The 14,406-nt window shown below is 40.6% G+C and overlaps 4 protein-coding genes across 4 annotated transcripts; 1 reads left to right on the forward strand and 3 right to left on the reverse strand.

Annotated features, from left to right (window-relative positions):
- The first annotated feature begins 1,590 nt into the window (after positions 1-1,590).
- On the forward strand, positions 1,591-4,277 carry gpr20 (G protein-coupled receptor 20). Its single transcript, XM_062398514.1, has 6 exons — positions 1,591-1,859; positions 2,082-2,348; positions 2,427-2,671; positions 2,845-2,929; positions 3,345-3,470; positions 3,612-4,277. The coding sequence occupies exons 1-6, from the start codon at positions 1,617-1,619 to the stop codon at positions 3,795-3,797; spliced, it is 1,152 nt and encodes a 383-aa protein (XP_062254498.1). The 5' UTR covers positions 1,591-1,616; the 3' UTR covers positions 3,798-4,277.
- A 260-nt stretch (positions 4,278-4,537) lies between these two features.
- Positions 4,538-7,090, reverse strand: si:ch1073-228j22.2 (SPRY domain-containing SOCS box protein 1). Its single transcript, XM_062399289.1, has 3 exons — positions 6,768-7,090; positions 5,093-5,875; positions 4,538-4,976 (listed from the first exon to the last, which is right to left on the reverse strand). Exons 2-3 carry the CDS (start codon positions 5,817-5,819, stop codon positions 4,846-4,848), a joined length of 858 nt encoding a protein of 285 aa, XP_062255273.1. The 5' UTR covers positions 5,820-5,875; positions 6,768-7,090; the 3' UTR covers positions 4,538-4,845.
- Positions 7,091-7,893: 803 nt separating this feature from the next.
- LOC133964946 (H-2 class II histocompatibility antigen, E-S beta chain-like) lies at positions 7,894-12,090 on the reverse strand. Its single transcript, XM_062399290.1, has 5 exons — positions 12,006-12,090; positions 10,718-10,972; positions 9,684-9,965; positions 9,425-9,535; positions 7,894-9,108 (listed from the first exon to the last, which is right to left on the reverse strand). The coding sequence occupies exons 1-5, from the start codon at positions 12,061-12,063 to the stop codon at positions 9,083-9,085; spliced, it is 732 nt and encodes a 243-aa protein (XP_062255274.1). The 5' UTR covers positions 12,064-12,090; the 3' UTR covers positions 7,894-9,082.
- Positions 12,091-12,717: 627 nt separating this feature from the next.
- On the reverse strand, positions 12,718-14,405 carry LOC133965332 (H-2 class II histocompatibility antigen, A-U alpha chain-like). Its single transcript, XM_062399821.1, has 4 exons — positions 14,238-14,405; positions 13,765-14,028; positions 13,381-13,662; positions 12,718-13,283 (listed from the first exon to the last, which is right to left on the reverse strand). Exons 1-4 carry the CDS (start codon positions 14,311-14,313, stop codon positions 13,162-13,164), a joined length of 744 nt encoding a protein of 247 aa, XP_062255805.1. The 5' UTR covers positions 14,314-14,405; the 3' UTR covers positions 12,718-13,161.
- Between the last annotated feature and the right edge of the window lies 1 nt (position 14,406).

The raw sequence follows: 14,406 nt of genomic DNA on the forward strand, positions 1-14,406 counted from the left end.
CTTCTCAGACCTTTTCAATCTGGGACTCACACAAGCAATTAAACTACAGTCCAGCACAATGTTGCTGTTTACACTCACCTGAACACTTTTTTATATTCATTCCAAATGTTGTTTTTTTTTGGCATCTCCTCAGAGTTTTCAAATGATTCTGTTCCTTATGTGAGTCCTTAGGTCAACTCATCTTAAATTAAACCAATGAAGTAAAACCAATGATCTGTATCTATAAAAACCTATAAACCATACTGGTACCAACAGGTAAAATCAGTAGGAAAATGTATCTATATATATAATATTATACATATTATAGCACATTTAAACATACACTAAGAGAACACATAATGTGAAAAATACAACCCCAAAAAACATAGACTGGCATTAAAATTAAAATAATATTTATTTTTTTATCCAAGTATTTGTATATGTATAGCTTTTCTTTTTTGAAATTCTAATCTAGTAATTCTTCATTCAACATAAAGGCTCTGTCCTAATATGACAGCTGATGAGGAGACACCTCAATGGACAAGATGCATTTCATATGAGCTATATGTATAATATCTTTTCTCTGACCAAATTCCCATGAGTCACATGCAGTGACTGACTGCCCCCTGCTGTATATAAGTAGTGAAATCTGATTCATATTTGCACCTCTCTCTCTCCCCCCCCCCCCCCCCCCACACACAGCTGAAAACACCATAGGGATCAGGTCAGATACTCAAGTGTCTGAATGTGTGATGTCTCATAACAGCAGGATTCTGATTGTGCGCTGTACGACACAATCACCAAACTGTAAAAAAAAACACGACACTTGAAGAAATGTTGTGAAGTGAAACATCATGGGAAACATCCCCAAAATACCAGTTCCACTTTGTTTATATCCAATTACCAGAAGAATTCACCATCTTTCTCAGAGGTAAATAAACACATCTCAGGCCATCTCTGAGATCAGAATGGAGTCGCACAGACACTGTAGGCATGACTAAACAATTAGATCACAATTAAACAGTGTAAATAAATCAGATACTGGAAAAACTAGGCTCTGTCATGGTGGCCGAGCCAACAGCAACAACCACAGTGTGGTCAGAGACTGGAGCGGGAGAGAGGACGACAGGGCAGGACAGTGAAAGAATGGCACATTTATTTTTAAAGCAAATTTTACAGTAAAAAATATATATGTAGCTGATAATATAAATATATGGTTTACATGACTTCCACAGCTGATTGCAGTAGGTGCAGGAGCATATGTGGCAATGTGAAGAACGTTGTGTGATGTGTTACCCTAATGCTAGCTGGGATAGCCTCCAACCCCTGCAATAAAATGCAAACTTCTATTGTACATAACAGCCATCCATCCATTTTCTATACCACTTATTCTTTGAGGGTCGAGGGGGGAGCTGGACCGATCCCAGCTGAGATTGGATGAAGGACGGGATAGAGACCATGCAGGGAGATGCATGGGGATCAGGCAAACTCCTCCTTCCTGTGAGGCCGCAGTGCTACCCCCCACACCACCGTGCCACCGTTAGCAAACAACATGGTCAAGTACATTTTTAATGTAATAAAACCCTGTTTCATTTTGTCTGACAGTTTATGCACCATCATCATCTCCATTATCACCTATGTGCATCATCGTCAGCATCATCATCATCAGCATCATCATCTGCATCATCCCCATAATGATGGACCACAACAGCACTGAGTCCTGGGTGTTGGTCAACACTTCATTCCCCCTCCTGCCTGTCATAGCCAGTCCCACTAACAGGAGTGGCATGGAGCCATATCTTCATTTAGACGAGGGCCTCTACAACGACTTCTACGGCTTCTGGGTCACACTCATTGTCATAAACTCTCTCATATTCCTGGTAGGAAAGGTTATATATTAAGTATCATTGGTTTTATACATACTCATCCACATGGGCCACTTTAGGTTCACATCCAGTTAACATCTTGCGAAAAGCCCCAGATTTGTTTTGGGATATTTGGGCCGCAGTTGCTGTTGATGTTTGGGCCACACGAAGGACGGATGTGTTGCATCAGTGTCCCACATCTGTCTCTCTCCTGTTCATCTGTCCTCTCGTCTCCAGGTAGGCATGGTGCTCAACGTGGTGGCACTGTATGTGTTCTGTTTCCGCACCAAGCAGAGGACCACCTCCGTGATCTACACCATCAACCTGGCGGTGACGGACCTCCTGGTGAATCTCTCCCTGCCCACTCGCATCCTGCTCTACTACAGCGGAGGAGCCTGTCTCACCTGCTCCTACCTGCACGTCTTCAGCTACTTCGTCAACATGTACTGCAGCATCTTGTTTCTCACCTGCATATGTGTCGACCGCTACCTTGCCATCGTGCAGGTGGGTTCTGTGTGAATGTTGTGTTTATCCTCTCTTTCCAGGAAATCCAAAAGTACTTCATTTCTTGTGACCTTGCAGGTTGAAGCCTCCCGTCGGTGGAGGAACACCGGCGTGGCCAAATGCGTGTGTCTCTCTGTGTGGCTCTTTGCCATCGTGGTCACCTACTCCTTCCTCTCCAGCGTTTTCCAGCACACGGGCTGCTGCCTGTCCAAGCTCCTCTTTCTCACCATCACGGAGTTCTTCCTACCCCTCGTCATCATCGTGGTGTTCACCGTGAGGATCATGTGGGCCCTGGCCGACCGTCGTCTGATGCAGCAGAGCAGGTACACACGCTGTTAGGGAAAGGAATGAAGAAGAATATCAGAATTTGTATTGTCCTGTATTTGCCTGTATTAGCTGCTTTTGATTTAATGGCAGACTAATCAATGTACTCGAGGGAACTCAACCAAATACAGCTGACGGGACGTTGTGGTGGTGGTTTTAACTGTTTGGTCAGGGAGAGGAGGAAGAGGGCCGTCCAGCTGCTGACCACAGTGCTGATCATCTTCACCGTGTGCTTCACACCCTTTCACGTCAGACAGGTGGGTGAGCAACAGGTATCACACATTGTTACTTCTGCCCCAGGAGGATGTTCGGCCTTGATTTCTCAGTTCGTAGAATTACGCAAAAACTACTTCCATTGAAACTTGGTGGAGAGATCTGAGCATATATGTCAGGGAGGAGAAAAAACCTTATCTTCAATTTCCCAGGGAATAATTCGTTGATCTTGATAGAACTAAATCAGGCATCCTATGGGACTCCTATTAAAGAGTGTGTGCAATTTGCTGCAGATCCAAACAAGAACCTGGATCAAGTGAATTTTTATGTGGTTTCATAAGCTGGGCCTTAGTGGAGGTATATGTGCTGTCTGAGGCATCATCAATCATCATGTGGCCTTTTAATTCTGCAACGCTTTGAAATGAACATTATTGTCAAGTGTAATTTTGTGTGTTGTAGGTGGTTGTGTACTTCTACCCCGACATGCCTCATCATGTCATCGTCTATCACTTGACCGTCACTCTCAGTAGTTTGAATAGCTGCATGGATCCTGTCGTCTACTGCTTCGTTACAAATAACTTCCAGGTAAGACCGTCGCTCCTTCTCATCCTTCCTCTCTTCCACCTGCTCCATCCATCCTTGCCTGTATCCCTCCATCACGCACCTATTCCTTTAATTACTTAATCGATTCCCTGAATGATGATCATGGCCCTTTTCTCCGACCAGTCCACGATGAGACAGCTTTTCCGTCGTGCAGAGCCCGAGCACACCAGCGGCGACATCATCAGCATGCAGCACAGCTCCAAGGCCTCGGGAGCGACGGCCAACGCCATCGCTAACAACATGATCATGATGACCAGGATCCCGGCTCCGCTACAGAGTGACACTGAGGGGAAGAAACACACCGTGTAAATCCCCTTTCACGTGGGGTGAGGAAAGAACTGATGATAAGAGATGCCCCAGTCGATGGCTGATAAGGCTGGACTCTGCACGGACTGGCCAGTGATAACAGTATAATGGTAACATGGTATCAAAGTGCAAGTGAGAGCTCAGGATTTGGAACGGCACTTGCATATCCCTAGAAGGGGAGATAGGGCCTACACTGCAACAGAGCTGGTTCTACAACCTCTTTACTTTATCAACTACACAAAACATGTTATTGACAAGAGACAAATTTAGTCTGTAACTCATCGTCGTGTCAGTAAAATGTCTCCTTTACTTTACAGTTGTGAGTCTAAAACTAAACTAAAGCTGACTTATGTGTGTTGTTATTTGTACGAAGCATTCATGTGACTGAACGGTCCAGGCATGACGTAAAATGAATCTGCAGTTGTACATGTTGTATAATAAAAATGTCACTATAGGAAGGTATTTTGTGATTTCATCGTCTTTCGTGTACAGATGCAAATAAATGCTGATGATATCTAAATACTGTCTCGTCCATCTGTGTATAGCAGTCAGTTAAAGCAGATGTAAGTTTATACTGAGTTCTCTGCAAAGGTAAAAAGTTTGGGCTGCAGGAATATTTGTTGGTGAACTGTCTCTATTCATATCATTCTTGTCTTCGTCCTCTTTTTTTAAAGGAAAAGTTCCACATCACAAACTGTCCTCCTCCTTTTCTACTCCTAATGTCAAACAGAAATACTGGCAACTTCAAATTAGAGACATTTATTTTGTACACAAAGAAAGAAACATTCAGAATTAAAGACACAACATTTTCAAAACAATGCTCACAGCATTTACAGTTTCCAGGTCATATTTGATATTTGAATATCTCACATAAGAGTGGAGCATGTATAATTATCGCATATCAATAAATAAAATGAATAATAAATATTTCTTTAACCGTTAAAGAAATTAGGTTTAAGTCGGGGTTAGGGTAGGGGTTTGGTTGCATATGTGTGTGTGTGTGTGTGTGTGTGTGTGTGTTTGTGTGTGTGTGTGTGTGTGTGTTTGTAGATTAATGAGTAGAAAGCAGGTAGTTCTGCAGACGAGGTGGTAGAGGCAGTTTGTGAGTTTGATTCTGCCTCTGTTCCCCTAAAAACTGACGAATGGACAGTCCACATAGAGCCATCAGGGCAGGAGGGTCACCTGAGAATGGAAGAAAAGGAAACATTTTACAGGATGAGTTTCGTAAGAACCAAGTTACACCATGATTGTGTCTCTGTTGTTGCTGTAGTAACTGTTTTTATGATGACTGGACTCACGTGTGGCCCCGTTCAGGTAGCGCAGTCGTATGCTGGCCCCCCCTCTCACGCTGCTCACCGCTGGGAACAGCTCAACCCCACGAGGAAGGTCTTTAAACGCCTCGCCGAGGAAGATGCCATCCACAACGAACCCCAGGGTCCGGGCATCGGTGTCCAGGACCAGCAGGACCCGCTCCGGGATGGGGAGAGGGGCCACCACCGGATCTTCTTTGTCGGAAGTGTGTGGCTTCAAATCAGAGGGACACCTCCTCATCTTCTCTGGGTAAAGTCCCACACTGTGTCCACCATGCCAGAGCTGATTGGTTTTGAGTTCCCAGCCCCAGGACAGTTCATCCCCACCCACCAGGACGTTGTACCCCGCGGCCTGCAGAGGACAGTCCCGCCTGGAGACGCCCATGACGGCGTGACTCCCTCTGTGGTCCGGGTTCCACAGCACCTCCCAGACGTGGAGGCCGCCTGTCACCCCCACCTCCGCTCTCACCCCGTCGCTGCTCAGCTCCACGGGCCAACGCGTGACCTGCTGCTTGCAGGCGGAGAGCCAGAGGTGAGGAGAGCGGTGGACTGAGCTCCAGTGGGAGCGGCTGTCTCCCGGGAGGACGGGGGAAAAGGTCAGGGTGATGGCGAGGCGAGACGAGGTGGGGACGGAGAGGGGAGGGAAGGCTGAGGAAGAGGAGGGCGGGCTGTGAGTTGCTCTGCTGCACAGCAGAGCAGACAGGGAGAGACCCATCGGTGCAAAGAGTCGACAGAGACGGAGGATTACTGCTGAGTGTTGGCAGGGAAGAACTGGGGAGAAACCAAACATTAATTTATAAACAAAAAATTCAAATCCCTTCTATAAAAGTTCTGTTGGTGAACTTATTTTAGTTTGATTTATTTATGGTAACCAAATTGTGCTGGATTGGTGCTAAAATAACTTTAAAACATTCAAATTCAAAAGTCTGACATCTGCTAAGTGATCATTTTATTCATACATGTAAAGATAAAGTACAGAAGAGTTTCACCTAAAATCGAGTTAGAGAGTGGAGTGCAGCAGAGTAGTGGGAGGTGGGGTAGAGTCAAAATGACTGAAAACCAGTGGAAAGTATATTGTGGTGGTGTGGTAGAATCAGGTTGAATAGAGAAAAACATGTAGGAATCAAATAAGAGTGGTGGGAAATAACCAGTACGAAGAAGTAGAGTTGAAAGAATTAGGAACTCATTGACCATAATTGACCTTAATTAACTTTTAACGTTTGAACAAAAATGTACATTCATAATGAAATATTTCTTCCAACCGATTATTGATTTAATTCATATGGGCCAGTAAAACAGGTCCTCATATCTTTTACTTAAGAAACAGCACTTATATCACTCTGTCGTAATTCTTCATTAAAGGTTTTATGTGGAAAAAAATGATACAAAATCCACTGTTCAGAAAAAAACAAATCAATGCTCTTTGTGGATTACAAATGTTTTAGCATCAAAGCAGTATTTAAAAATTCAATGTATTTTATGTATCTTTATATACACAGGTTTAAATCTACAGGTCTTTAAATCACAATAAAGTTATCCCTCTGTGTTAAATGATCTCTACTGAGATGAGCTAGAATAGAGAAATGTATCAATAAGTCAGAATAGACATCAGGTCATTAAAGAAACAATAAAAGGTTTATAAATCTGTTTCCTCGTGTCTCACCTGCCGATCAGATGAATCCTTCCCTGCGGTGCTTTGAGAGGAGCTGACATCTTCTCTCTGTGAGGATCAGAGTTATTAGACTCTTATCATCAGGCTCTTACTTCTTATCTGTGCTCGGTAACGCCACCATGCGGGGTGACGACCTCCGTGACGGGGACAGCTCAGTCCATCACTCCAGACTGACGCCATCCAGAGACGCGGACACAAGGACGACAGGTTCCATGACGCGTTACAGTGTACATAAACAAATGGAGGTTCCATCCAGAATCTGTCTCTATCTCATCTCGGTCTTCACTCTCCGCTCGTTCCACTCTTATCGCGTTCTGCAGTGAACAAAAACAAAAATGGCGAAACACAAGAAGAGAATCAAACTCGGGCTTTTTATCAGTAAGAAGATGAAAACACAGTAGAACCCGAAGCGGCTCATTATTCCACAGAGCGCATGCGCCGCAGGAGAAGCCCTGCACCATGACTGACAGGCAACATTAAAGGGATAGTTCACCCAAATACTGACAATTCACTCATCAGCCAGTCACCACTGTGCCAATGGAGGGGTTGGTGAAGGGTTCACAAAACACTGCTGGAGCTTTAGGGGTAAACAGCGTTCCAGCCAAATCCAATACAATTTAAGTAAATGGTTTTTCAAATGAAAAAAAAAAAAAACAACAGAAAGAAACATAAAATGCTCCTGTGGTGTCATCTAAGCGCTGTTAGCCCCGACAGTCATACACGACTAGAAACATTGTCATTTACACCAGGTTTTTAACCTAAATGCCGCGTGTGGATCACAGCCCTCGTTTTTTCTGGTAGATTGGATTTAATTAGTTGATGCTAAGATTGACTCATGAGCGGATGTATTTGAAGGATGTGTGTGTCCCCTGATCTCTACTGCACAGACCCCAAATGTGCAAGATGGTGGTGTTCATCTCCAGGATGTGTTGATTTAATTTCTTAATAGTATTGAGAAACTAAATACCCAATAGCTGACCCAGAAGGAAACATGAAACATATTTCTGACAAGTTTAAATAAAGACATGTTCTGTCAATCAGTTAATTGAATAATTTAATTTAGTTTCAGTTAAAAAATGTGTTTATTCAAACTTGAATTAAAGACAGAGGCTTAAGGTGTGCTCAAAAGCTGATTTATTTATTAATTTGGGGCCTCATGGTGGCCAAGAGGTTATAAACAATATGATCCCAGTTACGAAGCACTGACAGTAATTCTTTAACTGGCACCCTCCCATATCTGTAACATTAAAACCTGTGAACCTCCACAGAGCACATGATATGAGCACAATCACAGTCGGTCCCTGTTAAGAAATTAAATTAGTGTAAGGAAACAAGTCTGTGTGACATTGAAGACAACCCATGCAACCCTCAAGATAAGATATTCCACCTTCCCTATTTATTTTGCTAATGCGTATTAAACAAGGCTAATGCATCCAATCTGTTTTGTCTTGTTGAGGCCACAGTACTGCAGCACTCTCTTCTTGCCTGTAAGACAGTCCTAAGGGCCTCAAAATTTGATATAGTAGAAAGTGGGTCAAATCATGTTGTATTTTGCAGGGAGGTACAGAGAAATCAGTGATTTGAATTTGGTCTGGCTTTTTAATCTTTAAACTACTCAGTTGTATTAATTTCACAGTCATACGTGGGGAATATTAGATTATATTAGGATTTTAAAAATCAACACACCCAGACACATTCACTTCATTCACTGGATTGAATCAGACTTCTTTTGACTTCTTGAATCTGCTTTGTATTTTAAACCTGATGGACGAGTTGACTGTTGAGGCAGATACTTGACGTTATGTCACAAATGCTTCACATACTCTTAGGGTTGTTTAATGTCAACACATACTTTAACTCGTTGGCACTTCCAGGTGACTTGGAATTCAACCCTCCCCAGTCTGGGTTTACAAGATGCCAGCCATTCATAGCAAGTAGAATCACTTCCTCAAACCTTTCAAACCATTTTTAAACTATAACATTTGTGAATCACAAGCAAATTCAAGTGAATGACAATAAATGGCCTTCCTCAGTTAAGTCATACCATTGAATCATCGTGATTTGTATAGTGCAAAAGAAAAACTTAATATTTTCCACTTCCCCCAAATTTCACAGAAAAACTATCCTAAAAGCTTATTTTCTGATACATTGATATCAAAATACAACTACTCCCGAAGATTTACAACAAGTCACTCACTGCTTAAATCTTGTTTACCCAAAGAACTGAGTGATTTACTCCACATGACCTCGTTTCCTCTGTGCCATTTTGATTATGAATACAAATATTTCAGCTGACAGATGTAATCTTAACCCGTTGGCACCAACTCCCGACCTGGAGTAAAAACAGAAAACACAGACTCAGATATTACCGACTTTAAAACACAATTATTTGTTAACTGGTAGACTTTTGCAATAACGAGTAGCAAGTTTGACTTGAATTAAGATTTTAAAAGAATGAAAGTATTTTTTTACTGATACGCACAATATGTATGATATGTTTGTTACTCCCTAACAAATATTAGTTCTTAAACCAACCCAAAATCACTCTGGTCACAGATTTCAACATTTATCTCTACACAGTTTTTGTCCTCGCTGCTGATATTGAATATTCTTTATACATTTCTTGTTCATTCAGTGCTGTCTCTCACCAGTAGCGTTCCTCTTGTAGTAAATCCCCCCAGCAATTAAAACAACAAGACCCAGCAGCAGCCCTGCAGTCCCAACAGCGAACTTTTTCTTCTCGGACTCAGAAATGGGGTCTGAAAACACATTTCCCACAAACACACATTTACAGTCTGTACAAGCCTTATACATTGAATGTATTTGTTTTTGGTCATTCATAATGTTGAAGACGTTTTGCTCTGGGGACATTAAAGTTAGTCCAATCCTCCCCTGCCTCTCTCTTACCCCAGTCATAAAGTTGTGGATCCTTAAAGCTGGCGTGCTCCACCATACAGGTGATTTTCTCTCCCAGTCTGGGCGTATACTCCAGATAGGAGTGAATGTGGTAGAGCCAGTTCCCGTTGGCCAACTCGTCAGTGGACGTCACATCAGATGTTGTCTTCTTTCCGTCCCTCAGCCATGTCACTCGGATATGTTTGGGATAAAAGTTGTACACGTTGCAGACAAGGACTCTTGGATGTCTGCCGCTGTCTGCCTCAACTGAACTCAGTCTGACATAGGGCTTGACTGAAGGAAACACCCACAGATCTTTAATCAATCGTCTCGTTATGCAGGGAAGAGCAGGGTAACACATTGGGATTCAGGGTTGAACTAATTACTGTGTTAGTTAGAACATAAAGAACATTGTTAAATAGTTACTGGTTAATGTCTTAGAGAAAATACATAATTTTCAAGTTAAGTTATTAACTAATCCCTGATCCACAATTAGTGCAAAATTGTGATTGAAATACAATTCGACATTGAAATTATAATTTTTGTGTCTTATTCTTCACACTAAATAGGTCACATAGGAGCAGGTTAACATCACTACTGCTGAGCAGGTCGTGTTTTTTAGAGATAAAGCTAAAAACAGCTGTCAATGAAAACCTTAATAGTCAGATTGCGAGATGGAAAGGCCACCAAATGAGCTCAAAAAAACTCCTTAAGGCTAAAAAACTCCTGAGGATTAACTGCCATTTCAGCTGATGTGGAAATACCAAGAATATTTCTGCTTTTATAGTTTCTCCTTTTTATGTGTGCACAATGAAAGTCAAAGCGCTGCATTTATTGTAGTATTTAGTGAGGTTATCATAAGTAGACACTTCCCCTTCTGTCTGAATACGATTTACTCTGATGCACAGCTATTTCTAACATGCACTCAGGTCACGAAAAAAAACAACAACTTTATTTTACAAAAAAGTTCACATTTTGTGCCTCTAAGTGTCACTGCTGTTTGTAGAATTGATTCTTGAAACACAAAGTTGTTATTCTCAAATTACCTGGTTTTGAAAGTAATTCCAGTTTTGGTAAGTGGCTTCTGCATTTCTCAATATCCTTTTTCTTTTGTTCCAAAGAAGGTCGGTCGTTAAGGTATTCTACAACTTCCTTCGCGTATTCAACGTAGCTGGTATATTTTCCAAAGGAGCTGTTGTACTGGGCAATAAGCCTCTTATTAAAGTAGAATTGTTCCAGATACACACATTCATGCTTGGATATAGGTTGGCAGCGAATTAACCCATACATGAAGAAAGCATCTGCAACATAAAGGCAGTAATCATTAGATAAGGCAGAGAGTTACTTGTTCTATATCAAAGACCGAAATTGCCAAATTAATCATAAATAAATAAAACAACAAATGAAACAAAATATAAAGTTGGGTGAGGGTAAGTGTAATTTAGCCTATGTATTGCTATATGTAGTTGTCAATGTTACTCCACATTTAATTATTCCTCACTAACATAAAATTAAAGAAATACATAAATGAGTAAATGTAAAAATAAAGAAATGAGTGTAAAATAACAAATTATTACACAAATGCAGAAATACATAAAAAACTTTTTGGGGGATTATTTTACTCAAAGAAATGGTACATGTTACATGTTTAATTATTTATTATTTATTTTTTAAATTTTGGCAATTTCGGTCCTACACAGGTCTCGTCCCTGACACATTCTTGCAGACAGTGTTTTGTAATTCATAACAAAACAATAATAAGAATAATCTTTTAAAATTGTATTGCTGTTTAGAACAGTTTCATACATTTTTAAGAAACCTGACAGTGGTGGAAATGAACAAGTTGGCCAGGAACGGGTGGTCAGGTACTGAATTTAAGATGATTCCCAGGTATAGTTGAACTTTACTTTAGTGTTTTAATTTTATTCTTTACTTTATCTGTAAACTACAGTTGTAAAGTCGTGCAGACTTTGATGCATTCACGGGCTTTGAAGTCTGAGTGGGAAAAAAACCTGGACGTCGTCAGGAACCCGATTCTTCTGAGACCCCGTTAACTCAAAAATAATACTGGAGTGATCCGGTACGTGATTCGGTTTAATCTATTATAAGTCCAGGTTTTTATTGTGTTAAATAATACTATTAGTACCTAAGTTCAAAAGCTTAATAACCTGCAATAAACAGGAAGTTCAACTACCTGCTGGAGCCAATTCAATATAATTAGGTCACTTTCAGGTAATTTCCCTGAACACCTTTCAGCAGTTCAGGATTCGTATCAAAATTCAGCTTTGAACTACAACAACATAACTAAACCTTGATAGAATCAATGTTACTCACCTGCAATCGGAAACAACAGGAGTACGCACAGAAGTGAAGAGAAGCTGCGAGCATGCATGATATCAAGTCATAAAGAAGTTGAAAGTAAATCTAGTCTCATACTAGAAACATGAGGAAGTGAAATTGCTGCACTGGGACCGCCCAGTTTTGTATATTTACTGTCAACAGGTGTGGTGCAAATGGAGCCACCTGTTATTATGTATCTATGGTAATCTTGACCTTTGTATTGATAGATTAGTCAAATAATTCTGAAAGTGAGAATGGACATTTTTGAATGTTTTGTCAGAATCTGTTCATGACTTTTTTTAAGCTTTTGCCAAATATAAAAAAGTACATACAGTGGATATTACTGTTTCATAACCCGCAAGAATTCCCCACAATGAACCTGGTGAAGGATCATTTGTGTTGAAAGTGAAAAATAGAAGTGTGAAATTTTTTGCATTGTAAATAGGAACATTAGTGAAAAGACCAATCTGCAGTCAAGCCCAGATAATTTATTACTGTCCCACAGCACCTATTGTGTGTTTTTGATCATTTCCTTCCCTCTCGTTGAACCATGTCCACATCTACGTGTCGTTCAGGTCCAGAGAACCGACAACTTCTGTTAATTTACACTTCGGTCTTCCTCATTTGAACTTATAGAGTGTTTCGTAACTGAATTTGGAATTGTGTGGAGGAACAAACGGTCTGAGCAAATTAATAAAAACTCGCATAATCACATACAGTGTCAAGTTTATTGGAATCGCAAATACATTTTCAAATATTGCAATTACACACTCACTCACTTTCAATGCCATTAAAAATGTTAAACAATATAAATTCAAGCGACGGGATTCAAACTCAAGTTTTTATGTAGTTTTGCCTGTTGAGAAGTTCTACTTTTAACATAAAGGATAAAAATGCAGTTTCTGGTGACCTACAGTATATTTCTGCATTTGGACCTGTATGAACTGACTCAATATTTTGTAGCTAGTCTAGGACAAATTAAATTAAACTTATGAGTTCATCATATATTTGCATGTAGAGTTTAAGATGTAAAGTAATCAAGTTATCAGATAAATGTTTTGGTGTAAAATTCGTAATATTCCGCTCTGAAATATACAGAAGTAGAGATATACAGTGAGAAAAAAATACAGTATCTTTGAAGAATGAGAAATTAGTATCCATGATGTCCTTTGACAAACAGAAATGTACCAGCTGCTACCCCCAATAAGCCAAGAGTCAGGCCGACTCCACAGAAAACATCTGCGCCATGACTTTGATGACTAGAATCAGCTTCTGTAAAGGAAAGTGAGAAAATATTCATCATTTCAGACACAAGAAAGTAATTTCGAGCAAATAATTGAATCACTTTTATACAAGATTGCACAGTCACCCCAGATTCTTGTTTTAGGCCTCTTGAGAGCCGAGTGCTCCACAGTGCAACTGTAAATGTCCCCCTCGCTCGGTGTGAAGGTCAAGGTGGAGAACATGTGGAAGGTCTGATCACTGTTAGGGTAATATCGACTGAGTGACACCCCCTCCGACACCGGATGATCATTTTTAGTCCAGCTGACTTCGATGTAAGGTGGAAAAAAATTATTCACGAAGCAGATGAGGCTGTTTTCAGCTCCTAACTGAACGTCCTCCGCAGGGTAGATGATACTCTCAGGGGGATCTTAAGTGGGTTCAAAACAAATCAAATCAGCAGTTTTCTGGATCACTTCATTACAAAAATCAATGTTAATTTTTTTTTTTTTTCAACCAGTAAATCCCTTACCTTTCTCTTCTGATGGATTTTTCTCCCCTGCTATGCAGAATGCAAGAACTACTTTACACGCATTCCGTCCTCTGCTGATAATTTTAGGATTAAGTAAGTCAATAATTAATTCTGTTGGGTCCGGCACAATAAATGTGGGCACGGTGTATACAAACTCCTTTCTGTCAAAATCTATGTACACAATCTCTTCACCATCAAATTCTTCATGAATCTGAGTGCTACCATTTTCAAAGCAGCCCACAACAGTGACAGCTTCATGGGCAACTGAAAAAGAAAGTGAGAAAGAGGAAAAGTATTGCTATAAAGTTACACTTAGGAAAAAGCTCCAGTGTAGATTCTGTTTAAAGTGGCTTCTTCTTTAAAGGCATTTTTATTTGCAACAAAAGTTTAAAGTAAAACCTCAGCAATTAATGTTTCCACAACTCTACTATTAATCTTGTAAGATAAGAACAGAGGAGTAAATTCGTTCTTACTTTGTGAACAGGTGCAGAAGTTGTTGAGCCTCAGGATTATAACAGCAGAGCAGAGAGCAGAGAGGGAGAACGCCATCGTTGAAGACTCTCGGCAAGAAACGACTTTCAATCTTTATTCCTGTTTCCTGTAAGCGCCTTCCAACACAATAATATGTAGCAGATCACGTGA

This window comes from Platichthys flesus, chromosome 11, assembly GCF_949316205.1.
Source record: "Platichthys flesus chromosome 11, fPlaFle2.1, whole genome shotgun sequence".
In the NCBI taxonomy this organism is placed as follows: domain Eukaryota; kingdom Metazoa; phylum Chordata; class Actinopteri; order Pleuronectiformes; family Pleuronectidae; genus Platichthys; species Platichthys flesus.

Excerpts from the sequence above, each read along its gene's own strand:
- gpr20 (XM_062398514.1), top strand. The coding sequence starts at position 1,617 with ATGTGCATCATCGTCAGCATCATCATCATCAGCATCATCATCTGCATC. Across the intron at positions 2,672-2,844 it reads CGTCTGATGCAGCAGAGCAG|GGAGAGGAGGAAGAGGGCCG; the intron begins GTACACACGCTG and ends CTGTTTGGTCAG. Across the intron at positions 2,930-3,344 it reads CACCCTTTCACGTCAGACAG|GTGGTTGTGTACTTCTACCC; the intron begins GTGGGTGAGCAA and ends TGTGTGTTGTAG.
- si:ch1073-228j22.2 (XM_062399289.1), bottom strand. The coding sequence starts at position 5,819 with ATGGGTCTCTCCCTGTCTGCTCTGCTGTGCAGCAGAGCAACTCACAGC. Across the intron at positions 4,977-5,092 it reads CTACCTGAACGGGGCCACAC|GTGACCCTCCTGCCCTGATG; the intron begins GTGAGTCCAGTC and ends TTCCATTCTCAG.
- LOC133964946 (XM_062399290.1), bottom strand. The coding sequence starts at position 12,063 with ATGCATGCTCGCAGCTTCTCTTCACTTCTGTGCGTACTCCTGTTGTTT. Across the intron at positions 10,973-12,005 it reads CCTGTTGTTTCCGATTGCAG|ATGCTTTCTTCATGTATGGG; the intron begins GTGAGTAACATT and ends TTTATGTTGCAG. Across the intron at positions 9,966-10,717 it reads GGAATTACTTTCAAAACCAG|TCAAGCCCTATGTCAGACTG; the intron begins GTAATTTGAGAA and ends TGTTTCCTTCAG.
- LOC133965332 (XM_062399821.1), bottom strand. The coding sequence starts at position 14,313 with ATGGCGTTCTCCCTCTCTGCTCTCTGCTCTGCTGTTATAATCCTGAGG. Across the intron at positions 14,029-14,237 it reads CTTCTGCACCTGTTCACAAA|TTGCCCATGAAGCTGTCACT; the intron begins GTAAGAACGAAT and ends TTTCTTTTTCAG. Across the intron at positions 13,663-13,764 it reads AAATCCATCAGAAGAGAAAG|ATCCCCCTGAGAGTATCATC; the intron begins GTAAGGGATTTA and ends AACCCACTTAAG.